This window comes from Ambystoma mexicanum, chromosome 3p, assembly GCF_040938575.1.
Source record: "Ambystoma mexicanum isolate Mex_15411 chromosome 3p, UKY_AmexF1_1, whole genome shotgun sequence".
NCBI lineage: Eukaryota > Metazoa > Chordata > Amphibia > Caudata > Ambystomatidae > Ambystoma > Ambystoma mexicanum.
In genome coordinates this window covers 1,200,591,189-1,200,609,469 of record NC_090925.1, presented here as the reverse complement: position 1 = coordinate 1,200,609,469, position 18,281 = coordinate 1,200,591,189, and the positions used below count along the sequence as shown (strand labels likewise).

At 54.5% G+C, this 18,281-nt stretch overlaps 1 protein-coding gene across 2 annotated transcripts in view; it reads left to right on the top strand.

Moving 5' to 3' along the window:
* The window catches only part of PKD2L2 (polycystin 2 like 2, transient receptor potential cation channel), an 817,035-nt gene that overhangs the window by 102,422 nt on the left and 696,332 nt on the right, over positions 1–18,281 (top strand). For both annotated transcript variants that reach the window (XM_069652616.1, XM_069652617.1), the window contains exon 4: positions 2,054–2,187. In XM_069652616.1, the coding sequence (XP_069508717.1) occupies positions 2,054–2,187 (134 nt within the window). The remainder of the gene's footprint in view (positions 1–2,053; positions 2,188–18,281) is intronic.

Here is an 18,281-nt window from a genome sequence, read left to right as displayed (position 1 = left end):
ACCACAAGAAGCAAAGAGATTGTGAAGCTTGCTTATGCTTAGTAGTAAAAGAGATTGCTGCAAGCGCCAACTATACATATATATACCTCAAAAGCACTTTATAGATGAGTGTAAATCCAATACGCACATGAAGAGAATTGAACAAAGGTTACTAAAGGTCTCAAGAGAAGAGTGCTGCAGCAAACAAATCGAGAATTAAGACGGAGAGAAACCCAGCTGAAGGTAACCATGCCAAGAAGTCAAGGTTGTATCGGGCTGGAAGAGGCCAACAGTGGATACAATTAAAGAGAAAAAGAACAGAGTATCCTGTTCTGAAAGGTCAAGATAAGCCACAGATGGTAGAAGACTGGCAGAATTAAATCAAATACACGAAAATGCATGAAGAAGAGGCTGATTTCACGTTGTCTGAATAACGTGATAAGGCAGGCAGGAAGGGATGAGACTTTCACACCTACGCATGGACCCCTGCCATTCCCATACCCCTTAATTTTCTCAGACCAAGAGCAGACTCGAACAAACTACAAAGAAGTAATTGACACATGACCACTGAGGTGATGAGTGATTGTAACATAATTGGAGGAAAGCTGGGGTGCAGACTAACTCCCTGCACCTGGCTGGTTATTCTGCATGCTGCTAGGCGCTAGTGGAAAGGTATGAGTGGAGTTGATGCCAACCCAATCATAGTGGACCGTGTAATCTAGGCTCCTATAGTTAGTAGAAACCAATGAGACGTCATACTTTTAGTGACGTTTATAGTGGCTATTTTGAAGGAAGGGCTTAGTTGCCCCACCTGACATTGATTATCCAATCCCCTCTCCCTGTTACCACATACAGTTATAGTACCTATGTTAAAGTTACCTTCCTATAACCAATCACGTTGCATGTTAGGTTTTTTAAGATTGCGCATCAGTGATGACGAGTTTTTGATACAAATACTGTGTTTTTTATGAAATTAAGTGGAGTTTAAGCGAGAAGATCGAGCGCTTGCTGATGTTCATTGAACTCCCTGTTTTTTGTACTTGTCATTAAACGGACTCCCTTTGCCAAACTATTGAGTTGTCATTATTATTTGATGCAAGAGTATGAATCTGCATCCCCATCTATCTAGAGGGTGTTGCTACTCATCTTAAAGGGCAGCTTGGAGACTCCCAGTCTTATGGGCCGGCTGGGGTCCGCCCAGTTCACCGTTTTCCATCCCCCCTCCCGAGCCTGGTTTCAAATGAACCACTTCATGTACTTGCACTAGGAGAAATATCATCAGGCCTAGTATGCTAGTTATTCTGTTTAGATCATTTGGAATCTTCAAGGCCTAAGTATATGATCACTGTACTCCCTTGTTACCATCCCGCCTTGAAGCGCTTTGAAGCACTTAAACAGTGTATAAGCACTATATAAATAAACAATGAATAAATAAATAAATACATACATACAAGGTTTAAGGAGGTGTTTGTCCATGGAGAAGGCTTCCCACCTTTTCTTTTTTTGACACTAGGGTTCAGGACTCTTCCAGATATCAGTGGCTTACTCAGGAGCCTAGATCCAGGAACCACTATTCACTGAGCTGTTTCTTTTACCTATGAAGTGGATATTCTGTTCATTATTTAGCACCTCTAAAATGCACGTTTTCTAGTCAGTGAGATATCGGGTGGTTTTCTTTCTTTTGCAGCCTATTCTTAACCCCTCTTCCTCTGCATCTATTTAGAATTGCCTGTGTTCTCCTTTCCCCTCCTGTCTTCAGAACTCCGGCAGTAGTTTTTTTTAATTAGTGGCAGAGAAATATTTTGTGCCACTGCACAAGGTGGGCTGCTCAGCGGGTGCTCATCTCTTCAGCAGAGTGATATAGACAGGTCCCCCCAGGAGAACTATCTCAGAGTCCCTTCCCATCAAAGAGATAGTTTATGTGTGGCAATTTGCATGCCTTTAATATTTTAACTGGTGACTCTGTATTATTTATCCTTTGGTGGATTCATTTTTCATCATCTGCTTGTATCACATTTTCATTGTAAGTGCATCCAAAATGCCCCCTTGGTAATTGTCTGTTTTTTCTTTCCAGTGGCATTTGGAATGGTAGAGCCAAGCATGTACACTTTGAACACAGTCATGAAAAATCTCTTCCTTGAAATGCCTGTTTCCCGCACGGACAGAACGACATTCAATACCATCAGCAGCATGGCTGATTTTTGGAAGGTACCCATTTATTTTGTTGGATCATTTACTTGCTAGGCTGAAGTATCATTTTTTATAAACCAATATATCCAAGTGAAGGCCTGAAATGAAATCCTGAATGTTTATCAGAAGAATGAAACTGTGGCTGTAGCAAATGCATTTTAGAGGAATAAATTGTGTTGCACAATATTTAGTACCTACATTAATATTGTTATCAATTCTTATAATGAGAATTGCATTCTTATAATATTTTTCTAAAGAAAGGTAACTCTGCAGCAACAAGAAGATATGTGAAACACTTTTAAGAAATGCAAGGTGCAGGATACAAAGGGATAACTGATACGAGGTATCTAAAGAGACTAGGTTGTAACTCAGAGGGCATTGGCTTAACCTTTCCAACATAGGCCACATGAAAGACATGTACCCACTGTACGGAAATGGCTGCAGAAAAAGGATTCTGCTTTGAATTAAATCCTTTCTCCCAGATTGCCAACAAAGGATAGTACTGGTGCTGACATTTCCAGCAAATGGCCACCCCACAGGATGTAGGGTCTTGTTAGGGAGAACTTTCGTTTCTGTCCTAGTTCCCTTCAACCTTGGAGAGCCCCAGCTCTTTTGCTGACCTTAGGACTTTTTAATGTTAACCCTGGAATGAGTGAGACCTATTTCACACTCGCTCATGTGCTTTTCCTGATTTGGATTTTGTGTTTTTACAGTTTTTGGTGTCTGACGAACTCCATAGGCATCTGATTTTTGTATGGCGACAGACACCACATTCAGTGCAGTGTCACTGAGAAGTCCTTTGGATTTGTCTTAAGGTTTACATACCTTTTCTTGGGTGAGTTACCGTTCCCAAGAATATTAAGGTGAAACGTATCTTACTTACCTTTTCTCTTTGTAGGTCCAGCACACACCATCTTATGTGCTGGGGGGTTACTGAGTAGCCCCTTAACTGACTTTCTCATGTAACATTTTTAGTTATCCTCACAACTTTAAATGGCCGGTGGCAGAGGTTTACTTTTTTCGACCATTGTGCTTTTCTTCCGCAAGCTGAACCTTCAGCTGCAGTACAGCACCCATGGGTGTCCATTTTGTCAAAATGGCCCATGTCTTCTTTTTTCACAATTTTCCATCTGTGAGGTCTTTCTTGGCTATTACTCTGTGCATTGAGACAGGTTTGAGCCCTTTGTGTGTTTTTCCTTTGGCAGACTTCAGCCTTGAAGCCCGCCTCTGGCTCCAGTGTGTATGGAAGGGCAGGAATTGATGGAGGATCCTGAAATTTCCCTGTCCTTTGTCTCTAGGTGTGCCTGCATGAAACCAGTCCTGATTGGCTGGCTTGCTGTCCTCAATGGACAGCCACCCTGCTGTGTGATTGGCAGCCTAGGCTGTGGATGAATGGGAAAACTTGCTTAAAAGGCGAGGGTTTTTGGTACTACAGGTAGAGTCGACCGTTGGAAGAAACATCCAATGAAGAAACCGTGATGAGAAGCTCACTGCAACCTCCTGGACCTTGAATTGCCCGCTGAAGCCCTGCTGTTGTCCTGACCTCCTTTTTCACCTCGACAGAGAAGCTCTGGACAGAATGACTTCTACCCTTGGGTTAGTGGGACCAACTAACCCGAGGCGAACTCCACTTTGGTGCAATCCCCGACTTGCTCTGCGTCTCTGTTGCTGCAGAAGCCCAATGCCAGTGGTCAAGTGTCCATAACTGAGTGCAACGTCTGCCGCTGAACAAATCTGGCTAAAAGCTCCAGGAGCCTCCTAAGGACCCTCCAGTAGCAGGAAATCTAGATCCAGAGTCCCCTCACCAGAGTGCAGGACAGAGGGGGCAAGGAAAGTCCAACCGGAGTTTACCGTTCTGCATCAGTGCTGTTTGCGAAGCACTGAAACCGTTAAGTGCCACTTAATCAAAAAGAGCCCATAGCTGCCAATGACTTTCCCGAGTCCTGCCGCAGGAGCCCTCCAGACGTCCTCCCTCTTGTCCCCACGACTGTGACTCAGGAACCAGGGTCTGCTTGGCTGTAGCAAGACGGAATACAGCTGGACAACTTTTCTTCTAACCACAGGCACTGTTTGGGGTTGAGGGTACTTACCATCTTGCCTTAAATTGTGCTTTCTCACTTGAGGCTGGCACTTGCTTAAATTTCAGAGTTGATTTCAGCTCCCTTTTGCACAGGTTTTACAGCTTGTGTGTCTACAGTGATTTCCGGAACTATCTAACTTGGTGCAAGAAGTGCATTAGAACTATAGACTTAGTCCAAATGACCCTTGGCTGTCCTGGCTCCCTAAATGCACTTTTCTTAATCCACTGACTTTGGCATTGCTTCTCCCTCATAGGATGTGAAGTGTTGAACACTTTTACTGCTGAGAAAGGCTACCTAGATGTCAATGGATGATTACAATTGTCCTCACATTCTAAGAAACCTTTCTAACCTCTTTACTTTCCTTTACCCTTCCTTTCTGCAACTCAGAGTCTACAAAGTATATTGGTATTATATATAAATGCAAATACTATCCTTGTTATTGAAGTCACTTCGTGGTGTAGGAGAAATGTATTGAGCATATCCAAAGAGTATTCACCAGTGTTATTGATTCTGAAAAGTAATTCCAAAGTTTGCTTGAACTGTTACAAATGATTGCCTTATTAAAGAATGCTTTATTAAAACTGATGTTAAATAAATAAATAACTATGACTGAAACCTTGAGTGTGTTACATGGTTACTTGTATTGACTGATTTCATTTGTACAGCTCTACAGCTCATATTTACCCCTCTTGAGATAGGTCTGTCTGCTCAGTCACACTACAAACATGTGTAGTACAGACCTATACCAAAAGTTGGGTTACCTAATACCAAGCATATATGTCTTGTGTAGTCTCACACAGTGTGACTGCACCAATTCTTACCTAACAGGGTCCCACAGAATTCATTGCTTTCACCTCGTTTTTATTAATATATTTAGTTCCTTATAACTGGTCGATTTGGTTTCAAGTTATATAACTATGATGACAACTGCCAACTCATTTTCAAGCTTACATCTGATTTTCTGGATCGCACACACAACGTTGCTACATACATCACACAAAACGATTTTCGGATGCGCCAGAGCTTTCTTAAAATGAACCCCAACAAAACAGTAATCTTATTGGTAGGAGTATCCCTATAAACATGGCTGCTGCAGCTGGTGGATAACATAGCAGACACAAAGGGGGGATAGAACAGCCAAATACTGATCCTGGCAGAAGTCTCCCTTCTACGACCTCTGAATTCACAACTGACATGCTTGTATCTAGCGTTCACATGCAAAGCCCAGGAACTAGTGATTTAGTGATTCCCCACTTTGATTGCATCAATAAGGTTTATTTGGGTATCGCCCAGTACTTTGTTCCTCTTCTGCAGAGAGTGTGCAATATTGCAGCTCACATTTTGCTCAGATTTCAGACATTAGAACATATTTTACGGCTCTTTGCTCACGTCATTGGTTGCCTGTTATGCCTCATGTGGAAGTTACATCTTTGTTCATGTTTCTTCGTACCTTCATGCACTGCCAAACTCGGCATACACTGATCTGGGAGTCTTGCTATCCACCCCTAAATATGAGAAGAGCAGACTGGAAGGATGCGCCGGCACATACCAGGCGGCAAAGCTCTGGGGCGCCCTCCTGGATCACCCTGGCCTTCCTGTCAATGGTTGTCTTCGTTTTGAACTCTTTTGCACTGAAAAACCATTTTCCAGTTGGCAAAGTGGCACTGAAAAAAAGTAAGTTTAACATAACATCACCAAACTGTGGAACTACAGAAATAACGGTTTGCAACACACAACCAGCATTAGTATGGTCATAAAAAACGGTATGTTCAGGAATAGCAGAAAGGAAACTCTACACAGATTCATCATAAAACAGATATTGTTAACAGCAATAGGACGACGGAGTTGCAGTGACAACAACACACATGGCTTTTGCAACCAAACATTTCAGATCAGTACTATCAGACACCCAGCAATTTGGCACACTACAAGTCACTTTTGTCCGAATCCCAACCTCGAGTAGAATGAGTCCAGTGAACCTGAACCACCGCTAGGGCACACACATGGCGTCGAGTGATGGCTCACGAACACTGTACAAACTGTTTGGAATTGTAACAAACTGTGAATGACACCAGTACCAAGGATAGGGTCAACATACGCTATATAAGTACTTGTCAAAGAAACGTGTAATATGAATTTGTGTTTACACAAAAAGATGGAAAGCCATTGCTGATATGTGAGTGAGTGTATGAATGAATGACGGAGAATATTTGATTGTGAGCCCAACTGTGTATAATTGTGACTGAAATATTGTATGCTATTGGTATGTATTAGTATGATCAAGTACATAACATATATATATATATATATATATTCAGTGAAAAAACTTTGTTAAAGGGACGTTATGGTTAAGTTGTGCTACTAAAAACCTATGAAATTCAGTGAAAAAACTTTGTCAAAGGGACATTATGGTTCCAAGTAAAACTGAAAAACCCTTGAAATTCGCCAGTTATGGTAAGCTAAGCAACCATAACTCGCGCCACCACCGTGCACTGCTAAGACTAACACCCAGGACATCAAAGATGACATCACAAATGTCATTGATGACATCACTGATGACATCACATGTGTATGTACTTTTCATGAAATATGTGTACAAGGGATTCTTATTATAATGTTGCGAAACAAGTGTCAAGGATCATTGCAATAAATATCATACCCTAATTAGTGCATTGAACGATGCATTGATATAAATAGCATTCTATTATGGGGTTCTATCTAGTATACTAAGCTACTCATACAGAAACATGACATTGTGTGCAGCGTACAAGATGAAGGTATAATATTCGTAATGTTAATATGTTGAATAATTAAATGATAATTGTTTTCTTAATAGATTCTTGTGTACTGTGAAATATGTAATACGTAGCTAATAAAACACATGTATTACATAATTGCATTACTATAGACAAAACACAAAGACACAAGAACACATACCAATATGGGTATATACAGGGAAAGTGAAGTTAGCAAAAAAGCACAAGTAGTAGCAGAAACAATTCATAACTTAACTGATTATTTTCATGCAAATAAATGATTGCTCTGTTTCAAAGCTGCTATTTACCCTATGTATATGTATCACTTGATGTGATTGGACCCACAGGGAAAGTACAGCCATAAAAAAAAAAACAACAGAACTATCAAAGTGCTAATAAGTCCATTGATTATCTTTATGCACAAAAAGGATTGCTGTCTTTCAAGCTTGTGTCTTCCGTATGTATATGTTTCATATGATGTGACTGGACTCTAAGGGAATTACTGTAAGAACCTACTTGAAGGATACGTCTACAAATAAAATAAAATTTTTAGTTTCTAAGACTGTTACTGAAGAAAACCATGTGGCCTAGATGTGTCAGCAAAAGAAAAAAGAGTGAGCCAGACATGTGATGTCATCAGTGATGTCATCAATGACATTTGTGATGTCATCTTTGATGTCCTGGGTGTTAGTCTTAGCAGTGCACGGTGGTGGCGCGAGTTATGGTTGCTTAGCTTACCATAACTGGTGAATTTCAAGGGTTTTTCGGTTTTACTTGGAACCATAACGTGCCTTTGACAACGTTTTTTCACTGAATTTCATAGGTTTTTAGTAGCGCAACTTAACCATAACGTCCCTTTAACAAAGTTTTTTCACTGAATTTCATAGGTTTTTAGTAGTGCAACGTCACCATAACATCCTTTTCAATAGATGAAGACCACTAACATCTTATGTCTTCAAAGTGGGAATGCCGGGTGGTAAAAAAACAAAAAGATTTTCCTGGCCACCATGGAAAGGGAAGGCGGGGTGTATAAACAACACAACAGGGCATGAGCGGGGAGAGAGGGGTAACAGGGGAGACATATGGGCATGAGCGGGGGGTGAGAGGGAACAGGGTACAAACGGGGCATGAGCAGGGGGTGGGGGGAAAAGGAAGGAAACATGGGGCATGAGCGGTGGTGGGGGAACACGAGAGAGACACGGGGCATGAGCAGCGGGTGGGGAGGAACATGAGGGAGACACGGGGTATGAGCGGGGGGTGGGGAGGAACACGAGGGGGGCACAGGGCATGAGCGGGGGTAAAGGGCACACACGGGACATGAGCGGGGGTGGGGGGGAAAGGAGAGAGACAAGGGGCATGAGCGGGGGGTGGGGGAACACGAGGGAGACACGGGGCATGAGCGGGGGTGGGGGGAACACGAGGGAGACACGGGGCATGAGCGGGGGGTGGGGGACAACAGGAGACAGACAGGGGACATGAGCGGGGGTGGGGCCAACAGGAGAGAGACACAGGGCATGAGCGGGGTGGGGAGAACAGGAGACAGACACGGGGCATGAGCGGGGGGGTGGGGAGAACAGGAGACAGACACGGGGCATGAGCGGGGGATGGGGGGAACAGGAGACAGATACGGGGCATGAGCGGGGGTGGGGAGAACAGGAGACAGACACGGGGCATGAGCGGGGGGGTGGGGGGCAACAGGAGACAGACACGGGGCATGAGCGGGGGGCAACAGGAGAGGGACACGGGGCATGAGCGCGGAGTGGGGGGTACAGGAGACAGACACGGGGCATGGGTGGGGCAACAGGAGACAGACAGGGGGCGTGAGCGGGGGGAGGGGGAACAGGAGACAGACATGGGGCATGAGCGGGGGGTGGGGAGAACAGGGGACAGACACGGGGCATGAGCGGGGGATGGGGGAACAGGAGACAGATACGGGGCATGAGCGGGGGTGGGGAGAACAGGAGACAGACACGGGGCATGAGCGGGGGGGTGGGGGGCAACAGGAGACAGACACGGCGCATGAGCGGGGGTGTGGGGGGCAACAGGAGAGAGACACGGGGCATGAGCGCAGAGTGGGGGGTACAGGAGACAGACACAGGGCATGGGTGGGGGCAACAGGAGACAGACAAGGGGCATGAGCGGGGGTGGGGGGAACAGGAGACAGACACGGGACATGAGCGGGGGAGTGGGGGGCAACAGGAGAGAGACACGGGGCATGAGCGGGGTGTGGGGGGGTACAGGACACAGACACGGGGCATGATCAGGGGGTGGGGGCAACAGGAGAGAGACACGGGGCATGAGCGGGGGGGCAGGGGGGTACAGGAGACAGACACAGGGCATGACCGGGAGGTGAGGGGCAACAGGAGAGAGACACAGGACATGAGCGGGTGGGGGGAACAGGAGACAGACACGGGGCATGAGCGGGGGGGCAACAGGAGACAGACACGGGGCATGAGCGGGGAGTGGGGGGTACAGGAGACAGACACAGGGCATGAGCGGGGGGTGGGGGTACAGGAGACAGACACGGGGCATGAGCGGGGGGTGGGGGGAACAGGAGACAGACACGGGGCATGAGTGGGGGGAACAGGAGACAGACACAGGACATGAGCGGGGGTCGGGGGAACAGAAGACAGACACGGGGCATGAGCAGGGGAGTGGGGGGCAACAAGAGAGAGACACGGGGCATGAGCGGGGTGTGGGGGGTACAGGAGACAGACACGGGGCATGATGAGGGGGTGGGGGGCAACAGGAGAGAGACACGGGGCATGAGCAAGGGTGCGGGGGGGTACAGGAGACAGACACAGGGCATGAGCGGGGGGTGAGGGGCAACAGGAGAGAGACACGGGACATGAGCGGGTGGGGGAATAGGAGACAGACACGGGGCATGAGCGGGGGGGCAACAGGAGACAGACACGGGGCATGAGCGGGGGGTGGGGGTACAGGAGACAGACACGGGGCATGAGTGGGGGGTGGGGGGAAGAACAGAGACGGACACGGGGCATGAGCAGGGGGTGGGGGGCAACAGGAGACAGACACGGGGCATGAGCGGGGGGTGGGGGGCAACAAGAGACAGACACGGGGCATGAGCGGGGGGTGGGGGGCAACAGGAGACAGACATGGAGCATGAGCGGGGGTGGGGAGAACAGGAGACAGACACGGGGCATGAGCGGGGGGTGGGGGGCAACAGGAGACAGACACGGGGCATGAGCGGGGGCAACTGGAGAGACACAGGGCATGAGCGGGGGGTGGGGGCAACAGGAGAGACACGGGGCACGAGCGAGGGGTGGGGGAACAGGAGACAGACACGGGGCATGAGCGGGGGGTGGGGGGAACAACAGACATGGGGCATGAGTGGGGGGTGGGGAGAACAGACACGGGGCATGAGCGGGGCCGGGTGGGAGGAATAGGAGACAGACACGGGGCATGAGCGGGGGGTGGGGAGAACAGGAGACAGACACGGGGCATGAGCGGGGGGGTGGGGGGCAACAAGAGAGAGACACGGGGCATGAGCGGGTGGGGGGAACAGGAGACAGACACGGGGCATGAGCGGGTGGGGGAACAGGAGATAGACACGGGCATGAGCGGGGGGTGGGGGGAACAGGAGACAGACACGGGGCATGAGCGAGGGGTGGGGGGAACAGGAGACAGACACTGGGCATGAGCGGGGGGTGGGGGAACAACAGACACGGGGCATGAGCGGGGGTGGGGAGAACAGACACTTGGCATGAGCGGGGGGGTGGGGGGCAACAGGAGACAGACACGGGGCATGAGCGGGGGTGGGGCCAACAGGAGAGAGACACAGGGCATGAGCGGGGGTGGGGAGAACAGGAGACAGACACGGGGCATGAGCGGGGGGGTGGGGAGAACAGGAGACAGACACGGGGCATGAGCGGGGGATGGGGGGAACAGGAGACAGATACGGAGCATGAGCGGGGGTGGGGAGAACAGGAGACAGACACGGGGCATGAGCGGGGGGGTGGGGGGCAATAGGAGACAGACACGGGGCATGAGCGGGGGGGTGGGGGGCAACAGGAGAGAGACACGGGGCATGAGCGTGGAGTGGGGGGTACAGGAGACAGACACGGGGCATGGGTGGGGCAACAGGAGACAGACATGGGGCATGAGCGTGGGGTGGGGGGCAACAGGAGACAGACACGGGGCATGAGCAGGGGGGTGGGGGGCAACAGGAGACAGACACGGGGCATGAGCGGGGTAGTGGGGGGCAACAGGAGAGACACACGGGGCATGAGCGCGGAGTGGGGGGTACAGGAGACAGACACGGGGCATGGGTGGGGCAACAGGAGACAGACACGGGGCATGAGCGGGGGTGGGGCCAACAGGAGAGAGACACAGGGCATGAGCGGGGGTGGGGAGAACAGGAGACAGACACGGGGCATGAGCGGGGGTGGGGAGAACAGGAGACAGACACGGGGCATGAGCGGGGGATGGGGGGAACAGGAGACAGATACGGGGCATGAGCGGGGGTGAGAAGAACAGGAGACAGACACGGGGCATGAGCGGGGGGTGGGGGGCAACAGGAGACAGACACGGGGCATGAGCAGCAGGGTCGGGGGCAACAGGAGAGAGACACGGGGCATGAGCGCGGAGTGGGGGTACAGGAGACAGACACGGGGCATGGGTGGGGCAACAGGAGACAGACACGGGGCATGAGCGGGGGGAGGGGGAACAGGAGACAGATATGGGGCATGAGCGGGGGGTGGGGATAACAGGAGACAGACACGGGGCATGAGCGGGGGATGGGGGGGAACAGGAGACAGATACGGGGCATGAGCGGGGGTGGGGAGAACAGGAGACAGACACGGGGCATGAGCGGGGGTGGGGAGAACAGGAGACAGACACGGGGCATGAGCGGGGAATGGGGGGAACAGGAGACAGATACGGGGCATGAGCGGGGGTGGGAAGAACAGGAGACAGACACGGGGCATGAGCGGGGGGTGGGGGGCAACAGGAGACAGACACGGGGCATGAGCGGGGGATGGGGGGGAACAGGAGACAGATACGGGGCATGAGCGGGGAGGGGAGAACAGGAGACAGACACGGGGCATGAGCGGGGGGGTGGGGGGCAACAGGAGACAGACACGGGGCATGAGCGGGGGTGTGGGGGGCAACAGGAGACAGACACGGCGCATGAGCGGAGGTGTGGGGGGCAACAGGAGAGAGACACGGGGCATGAGCGCGGAGTGGGGGGTACAGGAGACAGACACGGGGCATGGGTGGGGCAACACGAGGGAGACACGGGGCATGAGTGGGGGGTGGAGCCAACAGGAGAGAGACACAGGGCATGAGCGGGGGTGGGGAGAACAGGAGACAGACACGGGGCATGAGCGGGGGGTGGGGGAATGGGAGACAGATACTGGGCATGAACGGGGGTGGGGAGAACAGGAGACAGACACGGGGCATGACGGGGGGGTGGGGGGCAACAGGAGACAGACACGGGGCATGAGCGGGGGGGCAACAGGAGAGAGACACGGGGCATGAGCGTGGAGTGGGGGTACAGGAGACAGACACGGGGCATGGGTGGGGCAACAGGAGACAGACACGGGGCATGAGCGGGGGGAGGGGAGAACAGGAGACAGACACGGGGCATGAGCGGGGAATGGGGGGAACAGGAGACAGTTACGGGGCATGAGCGGGGGTGGGGAGAACAGGAGACAGACACGGGGCATGAGCGGTGGGGTGGGGGGCAACAGGAGACAGACACGGCGCATGAGCGGGGGTGTGGGGGGCAACAGGAGAGAGACATGGGGCATGAGCGCGGAGTGGGGGGTACAGGAGACAGACACGGGGCATGGGTGGGGGCAACAGGAGACAGACACGGGACATGAGCGGGGGAGTGGGGGGCAACAGGAGAGAGACACGGGGCATGAGCGGGGTGTGGGGGGGTACAGGACACAGACACGGGGCATGATCAGGGGTGGGGGCAAAAGGAGAGAGACACGGGGCATGAGCGGGGGGGCAGGGGGGTACAGGAGACAGACACAGGGCATGAGCGGGGGGTGAGGGGCAACAGGAGAGAGACACGGGACATGAGCGGGTGGGGGAACAGGAGACAGACACGGGGCATGAGCGGGGGGGCAACAGGAGACAGACACGGGGCATGAGCGGGGGGTGGGGGGTACAGGAGACAGACACAGGGCATGAGCGGGGTTGGGGGGTACAGGAGACAGACACGGGGCATGAGCGGGGGGTGGGGGGAACAGGAGACAGACACGGGGCATGAGTGGGGGGTGGGGGAAGAACAGAGACAGACACGGGGCATGAGCGGGGGTGGGGGGCAACAGGAGACAGACACGGGGCATGAGCGGGGGGCAACAGGAGACAGACACGGGGCATGAGCGGGGGGTGGGGGGCAACAGGAGACAGACATGGAGCATGAGCAGGGTGGGGAGAACAGGAGACAGACACGGGGAATGAGCGGGGGGTGGGGGCAACAGGAGACAGACACAGGGCATGAGCGGGGGTGGGGGGCAACAGGAGAGACACAGGGCATGAGCGGGGGGTGGGGGCAACAGGAGAGACACGGGGCACGAGCGGGGGGTGGGGGAACAGGATACAGACACGGGGCATGAGCGGGGGGTGGGGGGAACAACAGACATGGGGCATGAGCGGGGGGTGGGGAGAACAGACACGGGGCATGAGCGGGGCGGGTGGGGGGCAACAGGAGACAGACACGGGGCATGAGCGGGGGGTGGGAGGAACAGGAGACAGACACGGGGCATGAGCGGGGGGTGGGGAGAACAGGAGACAGACACGGGGCATGAGCGGGGGGGTGGGGGGCAACAAGAGAGAGACACGGGGCATGAGCGGGTGGGGGAACAGGAGACAGACACGGGGCATGAGCGGGTGGGGGAACAGGAGATAGACACGGGCATGAGCGGGGGGTGGGGGGAACAGGAGACAGACACAGGGCATGAGCTAGGGGTGGGGGGAACAGGAGACAGACACTAGGCATGAGCGGGGGTGGGGGGAACAACAGACACGGGGCATGAGCGGGGGGTGGGGAGAACAGACACTGGGCATGAGCGGGGGGTGGGGGGCAACAGGAGACAGACATGGGGCATGAGCGGGGATGGGAGGAACAGGAGACAGACACCGGGCATGAGCGGGGGTGGGGAGAACAGGAGACAGACACGGGGCATGAGCGGGGGGGGTGGGGAGCAACAAGAGAGAGACATGGGGCATGAGCGGGTGGGGGGAACAGAAGACAGACACAGGGCATGAGCAAGTGGGGGAACAGGAGACAGACACGGGGCATGAGCGGGGGGTGGGGGGCAATAGGAGATAGACACGGGGCATGAGCGGGGGGTGGGGAGAACAGGAGACAGACACAGGGCATGAGCGGGGGCGTGGGGGGCAACAGGAGACAGACACGGGGCATGAGCGGGGGGAACAGAAGACAGACACGGGGCATGAGCGGGGGGTGGGGGGAAGGGGAGAGAGACACATGGGGCATGAGCAGGGGGTGGGGGGAGGGAGAGAGACACACGGGGCATGAGCGGGGGTGGGGGGAGGGAGAGAGACACACGGGGCATGAGCGGGGGTGGAGGGATGGAGAGAGACACACGGGGCATGAGCGGGGAGCGGGAGAGAGACACGGGACATGAGCGGGGAGGGTGTGGGAGGGGGAGAGACACACGGGGCATGAGTGGGGGTGGGCGGGAGGGGGAAAGAGACACGGGGCAAGAGCAGGGGTGGGCGGGAGGGGGAAAGAGACACGGGGCAAGAGCGGGGGTGGGAGGGGGAAAGAGACACGGGGCAAGAGCGGGGGTGGGCGGGAGGGGGAAAGAGACACGGGGCAAGAGCGGGGGTGGGCGGGAGGGGGGAAGAGACACGGGGCAAGAGTGGGGGTGGGCGGGAGGGGGAAAGAGACACGGGGCAAGAGCGGGGGTGGGCGGGAGGGGGAAAGACACACGGGGCAAGAGCGGGGGTGGGGGGGAGGGAGACAGACACACAGGGCATGAGCAGGGGTGGGGGTAGGGAGAGAGACACACGAGGCATGAGCGGGGGTGGGGGGAAGGGGAGAGAGACACGGGGCATGAGCGGGGGGTGGGCGGGGAGGGGGGAGAGACACACGGGGCATGAGCGGGGGGTGGGCGGGAGGGGGGAGAGACACACGGGGCATGAGCGGGGGGGGGGGAGGTAGAGAGACACACGGGGAGTGAGCGGGGGGTGGGGGGAAGGGGAGAGAGACACACGGACATGGCGGGGGTGGGCGGGAGGGAGAGAGACACACAGGGCATGAGCGGGGGTGGGGAGAGGGAGAGAGACACACAGGACATGAACGGGGGGTCGGGGGGAGGGAGACAGACACACGGGACATGAGTGGGGGGTGGGCGGCGAGTGGGGAAAGACACACGGACATGAGCGGGGGGTGGGCAGAGACACACGGACATGAACGGGGGGTGGGCGGCGGGTGGGGAGAGACACACGGACATGAGCGGGGGGTGGGCGGCGGGTGGAGAGAGACACACGGACATGAGCGGCGGGTGGGCGGCGGGTGCGGAGAGACACACGGACATGAGCGGGGGGTGGGCGGCGGGTGGGGAGAGACACACGGACATGAGCGGGGGGTGGGAGAGAGACACACGGGGGTGGGAGAGACACACGGGCATGAGCGGGGGAGGGCGGGTGGTTGAGACGAGCGGGTGGTCGAGCGGGGCATGAGCAGGGCATGAGAGGGGGGTTGGCGGGAGGGAGAAAGACACACAGACATGAGCGGGGTGGGCAGGAGGGAGTAAGACACACAGACATGAGCGGGGGTGGGCGGGAGGGAGAAAGACACACGGACATGAGCGGGGGTGGGTGGGAGGTAGAAAGACACACAAACATGAGCGGGGGGTGGGCGGGAGGGAGAAAGACACACAGACATGAACGGGGGTGGGCGGGAGGGAGAAAGACACACAGACATGAGCGGGGGATGGGCAGGAGGGACAAAGACACACGGACATGAGCGGGGGGTGGGAGGATCAGGAGACAGACACGGGCATGAGCGGGGGTGGGGGACTTAATGTGCAGGCGGGATACAAAGCCTCTCATGCGAGGAACAAAGATGACAGGCGTCTCTGAAGCCAGACACACTGCACGCTTTCACGCATCCAATGAGAGAGCACGTCAGATGTCCGCGGACATCATGCAAGCTGCTTGCCCAATCACCGTCCTGTCCGCGGAGCGAACAGGGAAGTGTGTCCGCGAAGTGAACACAGATATCACTATTTTTTTTCACTTACATTTTTTGTCATTTTTTTAAAAACTACTGGACGGATTTACACCAAATAAAGCAAAGCACGCTAATTTTTTGTCATTTTTTTAAAACTACTGGACGGATTTACACCAAATAAAGCAAAGCATGCTTTCGGGACCAAGCCACTGCTCCTGCCGCAAATTTGGTGTAAATCCGTCCAGCGGTTTGGGCTGTAGGCGTGAGCAAAGATTTTTCCCATTATGCCTATGGGAAAATAAAAAGTTTTGGGACCCCCACTATAACTTTGCCCCCCCGGACGAATCCTCACCAAACTTTGCAAAAAAAATTCAGAGTGACCCAAATACTTTTTTGCACAGTTTGGTGAGGATTTGTCCAGGGAGAGCGAAGTTATAAACCGCCCAAAAAGTACTCTTCCTATGGAAACAGCAACTTAACCATAACTACATGGCCACTACCGAAATATTTGGGTCACTCTGAATTTTTTTGCATAGTTTGGTGAGGATTCGTCCAGGGCGGGCAAAGTTATAGGGGGGGTCCCAAAACTTTTTTTTCCCCATAGACATAATGGGAATAAACTTTGCTCACGCCTACAGCCCAAACCGCTGGACGGATTTACACCAAATTTGCGGCAGGAGCAGTGGCTTGGTCCCGAAGGCCTGCTTTGCTTTATTTGGTGTAAATCCGTCCAGTAGTTTTTAACAAAATGACAAAAATGTAAGTGAAAAAAATTAGTGATATCTGTGTTCGCTTCGCGGACACACTTCCCTGTTCGCTCCGCGGACAGGTCGGTGATTGGGCAAGCAGCTTGCGTAATGTCCACGGACATCTGACGTGCTCTCTCATTGGATGCGGTGAAAGCGTGCAGTGCGTCTGGCTTCAGAGACGCCCGCCATCTTTGTTCATCGCATGAGAGGCTTTGTCAGCAGGAGCGGGATCTGCCGCCTGCACAGTAAGTCCGCCCGTGTCTGTCTCCTGTTCTTCCCACCCCGTTCATGCCCTGTGTGTCCTTCTTGTCCCCCCACCCCCACTCATGCTCCGTGTCTCCCCTGTTTCTCCAGCCCCCGCCATCGGCACACAGTGGCCAGCGGAGGGCCGAGGAGCGGGATCTGCCGCCTGCACACGAACGCTGTGTGTCTCTCTCCCTCCCCCCACCCCCCGCTCATGCCCCGTGTGTCTCACCCTCCCCCCACCGCCCGATCCCCTGCTCATGCCCCGTGTGTCTATCCCTCCCGCCGCCCACCCCCCACTGATGCCCCGTGTGTCTATCCCTCCTGCCGCCCACCCCCCGCTCATGCCCCGTGTGCCTATTCCTCCGCCTACCCCCCTGCTCATGCCCCATGTGTCTATCCCTCCTGCCGCCCACCCCCCGCTCATGCCCCGTGTGTCTATCCCTCCCGCCGCTCATTCCCGTGTCTCTATCCCTCCCGCCGCCCAACCCCCGCTCATGCCCCATGTCTCTATCCCTCCCGCCGCCCACCCCCGCTCATGCCCCGTGTCTCTATCCCTCCCGCCGGCCACACCCCGCTCATGCCCCGTGTCTCTATCCCTCCCGCCGCCAACCCCCACTCATGCCCCGTGTGTCTATCCCTCCCGCCGCCCACCCCCCGCTCATGCCCCGTGTGTATATCCCTCCCGCCCACCCCCCGCTCATGCCCCGTGTGTCTATCCCTCCCGCCCATCCCCGCTCATGCACCGTGTGTCTATCCCTCCCGTCGCCCACCCCCCGCTCATCCCCGTGTGTCTATCCCTCCTGCCGCCCACCCCCCGCTCATGCCCTGTGTGTCTATCCCTCTCGCCGCCCACCCCCTCTCATGCCTCGTGTGTCTATCCCTCCCGCTGCCCCACCCCCCGCTCATGCCCCGTGTGTCTATCCCTCCCCGCCGCCCACACCCCGCTTATGCCCCGTGTGTCTATCCCTCCCGCCGCCCACCCCCCCGCTCATGCCCCGTGTGTCTACCCGTCCCCCCGCTCATGCCCCATGTCTATCCCACCCGCCGCCCACGCCCCATGTCTCTATCCCTCACACCGCCCCCACCCCGGCTCATGCCCTGT